This window comes from Eumetopias jubatus, unplaced genomic scaffold (genome assembly GCF_037043125.1).
Source record: "Eumetopias jubatus isolate StellerSeaLion01/CBP00866 unplaced genomic scaffold, mEumJub1_p1.0 scaffold_12, whole genome shotgun sequence".
NCBI lineage: Eukaryota > Metazoa > Chordata > Mammalia > Carnivora > Otariidae > Eumetopias > Eumetopias jubatus.
This window is the reverse complement of record NW_028274818.1, coordinates 83,892,518-83,900,555: the sequence shown is the minus strand read 5'-3', so window position 1 is coordinate 83,900,555 and position 8,038 is coordinate 83,892,518. Positions and strand designations below refer to the sequence as shown.

Sequence of the window (8,038 nt, the reverse complement as noted above, 5' to 3'; positions counted from 1 at the left end):
AGCTTCTGGCCATGCCTCAAGAAAGAATTATTCTTGGATTTTTGCTAAAGCCAGTTTGAGTTGGTTCTTTCAATTGAAAGAGTAACTGATGCATGAGCAGTTGTGACCCTCTATCTTGGGATATATCACTTGGTTATGCCGGGTCTCCTGCAATGCCAGTTTGGTTACTCACCACGAGCAGCATCACGTTCCCCGACAGGTAAAGGACCTGGTTGCTGAAAGGGAATAAAACAGGTGTCCTCATCACTGGAAAAGAATTCGACTCAGGTCCTGTTGCATAGTTGGTGGGATTTGTGAGCCCCCACCATTTTAAAATTAAGATGTGACAGATGAAAACCAAGGCTCAGCCACAGACAAACCAAACGTGTTTTGTTTGGTCTTTTAGGGAAAGTGATTCCATCAATTTATTCATTCATTTCACAGATATTTACTGAGCATCTACAATATGCCAGGTAATATATTAGGGCCCAGGGCTGGAAGGGTACAGACAGGGTCTCTGCCTGCATAGGATTTAGAGTGAGGCCTCTAGATCCTATATCTACATCATGCTGATGGTATTAATTTGCATAGATAGTAAATGGCATGGCACTGTCCTCTGACAAGATCCTAATTTCCAAAAACTAGCGGCATTTGAATTAAGGTAGGTTTACTATTTATCTATGTTTTCCAGGACACCAAGGAAGCCAGCAAGGGCTTTGGACTTAGAGCAGGGTTTCAGACACCTCTTACACCCTCTTGGTGAGCATGAAATTGGTAAAATCTTCTTAAGAGCATGATATGATAATATCTATTAACATTATCATGTGCATGCCCTGTGGCAAAAATACTCACATAAAATAATTAAAACAAAAATTTTTCACTACAGTTTTTAGTATTAGAAACAAAAAACCTGGAAACAATCCAAATGTCCAAATATGTACAGACTGAAACAATGTCAGAAATATAGCATTAAGCGATGAGGGATGGGGTTATGATATTATGTGTACAGTATAGCCCCACTTTTCTAATAAATTAATAAACAAAAGTGCTAGTAGATGCATGTATATTTGCAGAAGCCTAGGGGAAAAGATCTGGAAGAGTCTACACTGAACCATTAACACAGTGGGGTGAGATTTCAGGGTACTTTCCTTCTCTGTGGGATGTACTTCTGGATGATTGGATTATACAAAAGATGCATCCAAGCCCCATGAGGGCCTTCACCATAACCCCAGCGCAGAGAACAAGGGTCAGCATGGAAAGGGTTGAAAATTTTATTCGTTAAATAAAAAAATACAGAAATGTTTAAACATAGAAAGTGAAGTGCCCTTATGTTATTCTAGTTTTCTGACATACATTTCATAAGGAGGCAAGTCTGTGTCACAAGGACCCCAAGGCGACCTCCTGTCTCACCTCTACATCTCTCCTTTCCATTGTGAATGAGCTGGTGTTTGCTCTCTTCTCCATATCCTGCAGCTTGGTCAACTTTTCTATCAGGAACATTTTATCTTTGCCCTCCTGCCAAGAAGGAAAACAAAAAGAACAAAAACATGGAAGATGGTGTGAGGTCAAGAAGCAAATGATGGAAAGAAGATTGATTTTTTTTAGGCAGGTAGGGTCCCAGACACAGGATAGAGACTGCCACTGTGTTTTTTGGGGTTTCTTTTTAAGATTTTTTTTATTTATTTGAGGGCAGTGGGGGAAGGGCAGAGGGAGAGAGAGTCTTAAGCAGACTCAGCACTGAGCACAGAGCTCGATGTAGGGCTCGATCTCATGACCCTGAGACCATGACCTGAGCTGAAACCAAAGTTGGAGGCATAACTGACTGAGCCACCCAGGTGCCCCTGCCATGTTTTCTCTTAATAAAAGAGAAGAAATGTTTCACAGCAAAGCCAAATTAGCCCCCATAACCTTCCTGAATTGTAACATTCTCCTCTAAAGAGCGTCTGACGGCCCAGGACAAATGGTGTGTAGTAGCCCCCTTTTTGGCATGCCCTCTGTCTCTCTGAGTGGGTGCTGGGCACCCAGCATTGCTGCTGTGTCCTCTCACTGAGCATGTCAAAGCTTATAGCTCTGCATCTAGGGACATCAAACATATTTCACTTGTCACCTTGCTAGGTATAGTGGATTTAACAGTATCTCTCTTTTATTTATTTTTTATTTATTTTTATTTTTTTCAATATCTCCCTTTTAAAAAGATATGTCCAAGTTATCCTAACCCCAGTACTTGTGAATATGGCCTTGTTTGGAAATGAGGTCTTTGCAGATGTAATTAAAGATTCTGGGATGAGATCCTTCTGGATGAGGATGAACCCTAAATTCAATGACAAGTCCTTAGAAGAGAAGGAGAAACAGGCACACAGGGAAGAAGAACTTGTGAAGATGGAGGCAGAAACAGCAGGTAGGAAGCCCTGAGCCGAGAAACAGTCAGGTGAGCCAGTGGTCCCCAAAAGAAGCTAGGGGAAGCATGGAGGAGATTCTCTCTCAGAGCTTCGGAAGGTACCAACCCTGCTGACACCTTCGATTTTGGACTTCTGGCATCCAGAACTGTGAGAGAATAAATTTCTGTTATTTTAAGCCACCAAGTTTGTGGTTATTTGCTATGGCAGGCCCTAGAAAACTAAGACACTAGGATACCAACCCATCATTTCAAAAACTGGTAAATGAGGAAAAATCATGCATCTATGTTGCCTTTCCTCTATAAATTGTATTACAAGGTAATCAAATAGTTGGTGAGCAAAAATTCCTTTTTTCATGGAAGAATTCTAGCCAATCAATGCAGAAGAATCTCTAGGAGTAGAGTACCACTATTTTGTCATCTCTAACGAAATCAGTAGGTCTTCTAGGCAATATTCATCAAAGACTACAAAATCCATCAGGTGAAAGGCGGATGGGGAGCCTTACGAAGGGTGGGTCAGGCCAACAAAGCATGGACCCACTGGTTACTTTTAACATCACACAAAAATAGACAACTGGACATTTTCTGTCTCAAGGTGATGCTATTAGAAGTGCATAGCACCATCTATGAAGTATTCTGGCTAAAACACTGAATCTGGATTTAATCAGGTTTTTAAATCTCACCACCAGGGTACAGGAAATAAAAAGAAAAAATAAACATAGTAAACACCACGGCAAGGCCACAAATCAGATATATCCAGTAAAAACTACAAGACAAATGACCTGGTTTCTTCAACAATAAATGGCAAGAGAAGAGAGGAGGGGTGAACGATTATAGATGAAAAGAAACAAGAAATGTATCAACCAAATGCAATCTGTGGCACTTTCTCAGACCCTGATTTGAACAACCCTACTATAAAAAGACACCTCATGGGACAATCGTGGAAATTTGACCATTGATTGCATATGAGCTAATAGTAAGGAATTATTTCTTTTAGGTGCAATGATGGTATTGTGGTTATGTTTTTTAAAAGTTTCTATCTCTTAGGTGCATAGAAGTTTCTACAGATAAAATGATATAAGTCTAGGATTTGCTTTAAAATAATCCAGAGATTTGCAGTGAATGGTTAGTGTAGATAAAATAAGAGGATACAGGCACGCCTGGGTGGCTCAGTCAGTTAAGCATCTGCCTTCAGTTCAGGTCATTATCTCAGGGTCCTGGGATCGAGCCCCAAGTTGCGCTCCCCGCTCCGTGGGGAGTCTGCTTCTTTCTCTCCCTCTGCCCCACCCCCACTCACGCTCACTCTGTCTCTCTCAAATAAATAAACAAATAATCTAAAAAAAAAAAGAGTACACACATGTTGATGGTAGTTGGCACTGGGTGGTGGGCAGGTGTGGGTTCATCATACTATTCTATTTTGGAATATGTCTGGAAGTTCCCATTATAAAATGTTTCTAAAAAATGGTGAGAGGAGGAAAACAGAGGGACTAATGGAACTTACATTAATAATCTGTTCATGGAGCAGTCGGATCATAATCTTCCTTCCCTCTGTGATCTGCCAGTAAAGGTAGGTGATGATTCTAGAAGAGAAGAAAAGAAAGAATGACAGACACTTTTGCCAATGTTTTGCAGGCCCCAAATTCCAAAAGAGTGCAAAGAAACTGAGATATTTGCCTGCAAGTGGATTTTGGCCCCACAGTGTTCCCGAAAAGTTGTGTCTGGATGGGTTACAGGTTAAATACATCACAGCAGTGGTTCTAGGGGCGCCTGGGTGGCTCAGTCATTAAGCGTCTGCCTTCGGCTCAGATCATGATCTCAGGGTCCTGGGATCGAGTCCCACATTGGGCTCCCTGCTCAGTGGGGAGTCGGCTTTCCCTTCTCCCTCTGACCCCCCACCCCGCTTGGGCTCTTTCTCAAGTAAATAAAAATAATAATTAAAAAAAAAAAAAAAGCAACGGTTCTCAACCTGGCTGCACGTGGAATCACGAGAGATGGAAAAAAGACTCATTCCTGTCTGTGCTTTTGAGTTGTGTCTCTCTCTCTGAGGAGTTGCAATTTCCAATGCTATCAGGGCTAGGCTTCTAAAGAGGGACATCTATTAGCCAACCAACTGTTCATGCAGGAAGATGAACCCGGTCTTGGCAGATCTGTTTTTTCACAAGAAGTCAGAAACTGGTTCAGTCATTAAGCGTCTGCCTTGGGCTCAGGTCATGATCCCTTCCTGCTCGGCAGGAAGCCTGCTTCTCTCTCTCCCACTTCCCCTGCTTGTGTTCCCTCTCTCGCTGTGTCTCTCTCTGTCAAGTAAATAAATAAAATCTTTTAAAAAAAAAAGAAGTCAGATATTGATCGTTTTTATTTGGAAATGGAAGAACGCTATCCTATGTACCAACAATGCCCAACCCATTTGAACGTAATCACAATCTCAGAAAGAATCACACATAAAATTTTCCTAAGCAGTCTCAAATCAAAATTTTCATTTTGTTTTCATGTTATTTCTTAAGAGGGGGCACAGAAGATATTGCTTTCTTCATGAAACAGGCAAAAAAAAAAAAAAACCACAGAAAACAAAAATAAAAAACCTAGGACAAGTTGATAGTAAGTAACTTTTTAAAAAATTCAAGGGCAAAATCAGGAGCATCCAGAACACTGAGCTAACACTGTAGCCCTTTGCCTTCCTGGCAAATCTCCCCAGACTATCCACCAGCAGAGTTAAGGGTATGTTTCCCCCTCCAGGTTCCCGAGGTGCTCCACTTACAACACAATGAGGGTGAGGATGAAAAAGAAATGCACACTTCCGATGAGGTTCTGGTAGATCCAAACAACCCACAGGTAGCTGGGCCTTTTACTCAAGGTGTCGATCCAGCCGTAGATGGAGTAAATGAAGAAGGGCAGACCTCGGAAGGGGCCACAGTCAGCTGAAGGTTTCAATCTGGTAAAACAAGGGACAGAGGGGCGCCTGGGTGGCTCAGTTGGTTAAGCAACTGCCTTCGGCTCAGGTCATGATCCTGGAGTCCCGGGATCGAGTCCCGCATCGGGCTCCCTGCTCAGCAGGGAGTCTGATTCTCTCTCTGACCCTCCCCCCTCCCAGGTGCTCTCTGTCTTTCAAATAAATAAATAAATAAAAATCTTTAAAAAAAAAAAAAACAAGGGACAGAAAAACCCCTCTAGCACAGGACTCAGGTATAGCTTTTTCTAGAATCAAACTGTCCTTTCTGGGCTCTGGACCTGGAACCAGCAATTCTTGCCTGCTGTACATATACCCTCCTTCCGGAGGAAACCCTCTCCCCCTCACGGCCTCAGCTGGGATGTTTTATACTTGTGACCCACACTCTGAGGACCTGCTCCCACATGGCTTCTCACTGGATCTACTGGTCACCAATCCAAAGAGCAGACAGTGAACTCTGTGATATCCTGGCTTGAAGAAATGAACTGGGTAATCAGATTCTTTTTCTGGGGAACTTGAACTAAGAAATATGAAGAAGGGACCCTGTGATCTGTGGAAGCTGAAGTTGTGGCAATGGTGGGCACGTGTAGTCAGTTGTTATGAACTAGCAGAAACTAGAGGGAAACTAGGAACTGGTTAGGAAGAGAGAGAAAAGAGAGATACACAAAGACATCATAAAGCAGAGGAGCCTGCCCTGAAGCCACTTGAGTTCCTGATGGTTCCAGTTCTGCTTACATCCTAAAAGTCAACTCCTTCATTCGTTCGATCATTCATTCATTCATTCACTCACTCATTCATTCACTCACTCCATTCATTCATTCATTCATTCACTTATTCATTCTATAAAAGTTAACTGCACCTGTACGAGGTGCTGTGCTATATACTAAGCCTTGGGGATTCCATAGCAAACAAAACAGACATGGACTCTGCCCTCTCGGGTTTTCATTTTAGTAAGAAAGATGGACAACTAGGGACACCTGGATGGCTCAGTCAGTTAAGTAGTCTGCCTTCAGCTCAGGTCATGAACCCAGGGTCCGAGGATTGAGCCCCGCATCAGCGGGGAGTCGGTTTTTCCTCTCCCTCTGCCCCTCCCCCTGCTCGTGTGCTCTCTCGCTCTCTCTCAAGTAAATAAATAAAATCTTTTAAAAAATAAAAAAATAAACTGAAAAAAAACAAAGATGAACAACTAATGAGTAATGATTAAACAAAGATTCAAATGAAGGCATTTCTGACCACGAGCGATGGAATGAAGAGACAAGAGGTGGAACTGACATAGCTAAGCAGGGTCACTTCTGAGCCAAGAACCAGAGGGTGGGCAGAAGGCCACCAAGCAAAGGGAGTCGGGAGAACACTTCAGAGGACTCCACCCCATGTCGGAAGGGGCTCTCAGGGTCCCAGGCATGAAGCAAGAGCCATGAGGATGAAGGAAGGTGGAGCAAAAGTGGGCTGAGGTTGGAGAACTAGGAGGGAACCAGCTCAAGCAGGGCATTTCTGTTCATTTCGCTCAAGTTCTGTCCCCATTCTGGGAAGTTGCAGTCCTTCCAGGAAGTGAGGAAGCCATGCCAAGTCGCCTGATGGGTGGTGACCGATCCAAGAGCTACTCCCTCCCTTGGTTGTTGTGTCTGCTGATTTCCAAGGGAACCTGGGTTAAACAATGTACTAAGCATTGTCTTCTCACTCTGATGTTTTGACATCTGGGGTCTTATTGACCCTGGAGAGATAATCCTTGATCCAGAGCCCATATCCCACCTTCCACCTACTCTATGAGGCTCTCACACTCAGGGTCACTATGCCCCTGCCTTGATCACCCCAGAGCCAGGTCCCAGACAACTCCAGTCAGCCCCTATACCTCAAAATCCACTGAAATTGTTCCAATTAGCCAATCCTAAACCTGCCTACCCCACCTCGCCCTTTCTTTCCCACCGAAACCACAACAAAGGCTCTTGCTCACATTTTCTCCTCACTCCCTCTGCGTCCTGACCAACCCTGGGGCTTCCTCATGTGGCCCTCTGTGGCGCGGTTTTCCCACCTGCCACCACCACTTCTACTGGGGTCTGAGAATAACAAATCATCTTTCAACAGCATTCGCCTTCTGATCGCTAGCCTCACCATACCTTAATAATAATAAAGCCGACGTGTTAAAACACTCACCCACCCCATCTCTAGGACCTCACCACAAGGCCACTATTTCCTACCTCCAAATGGTGATGGCTAGGGTGCACAAGACCCCAGTAAAGGATGGGAAAAAGAGCAAGAAGATGAAGAATGTCATCATCTGTGAGGCTCGCCAGGCTTTGCTGGGAGGCTGGAAATTCATCATCAGGCTGATCTGAAGAGAGAGAAACGGCCACCTCCCATCTGTGGCCAGAGAAGCAGGCCAGAGGGACCCCAGCCAGGCACCGGCTTCCTGACCCCCTTCCCGGCACCACCCCCCGCCGCCCCCAATCCAATTCCAACCACCACGGGGTCACACGGGACTGAGAGAGGCTAATCGATTCCAACTTCAGACTGACTCACATTTTTGACGTAAAACATGATGAAAAGAGTAATCATTTGGATAAAGGGCAGCAGAGGGCAGAAGAAGGTTCCAATCCTGTAAGGGAGAAAGAGTGTCAGAGGTCAGGGGGAGACACGCAGAGTGGGGAGTGGGGGCAGATACAGGGTATGCAGGGAAGGGAAAGAGGGTGTTATGGGGTGAATCGTGTTTCTCCAAAATGCAT

At 44.2% G+C, this 8,038-nt stretch overlaps 2 protein-coding genes across 2 annotated transcripts in view; one reads left to right on the top strand and one right to left on the bottom strand.

The window, feature by feature from the left end:
- GDE1 (glycerophosphodiester phosphodiesterase 1) overlaps nt 1-4,698 on the top strand; it is a 40,644-nt gene extending 35,946 nt beyond the window's left edge. The window contains exon 6 of the mRNA XM_028091673.2: nt 4,007-4,698. Coding sequence (XP_027947474.1) covers nt 4,007-4,112 — 106 coding nt within the window. The 3' untranslated portion in view covers nt 4,113-4,698. The remainder of the gene's footprint in view (nt 1-4,006) is intronic.
- The window catches only part of TMC5 (transmembrane channel like 5), a 44,909-nt gene that overhangs the window by 1,121 nt on the left and 35,750 nt on the right, over nt 1-8,038 (bottom strand). The window contains exons 14-19 of the mRNA XM_028091670.2: nt 7,836-7,911; nt 7,514-7,647; nt 5,130-5,303; nt 3,876-3,954; nt 1,390-1,494; nt 173-215 (exon numbers count right to left, since the gene is read on the bottom strand). Coding sequence (XP_027947471.1) covers nt 173-215; nt 1,390-1,494; nt 3,876-3,954; nt 5,130-5,303; nt 7,514-7,647; nt 7,836-7,911 — 611 coding nt within the window. The remainder of the gene's footprint in view (nt 1-172; nt 216-1,389; nt 1,495-3,875; nt 3,955-5,129; nt 5,304-7,513; nt 7,648-7,835; nt 7,912-8,038) is intronic.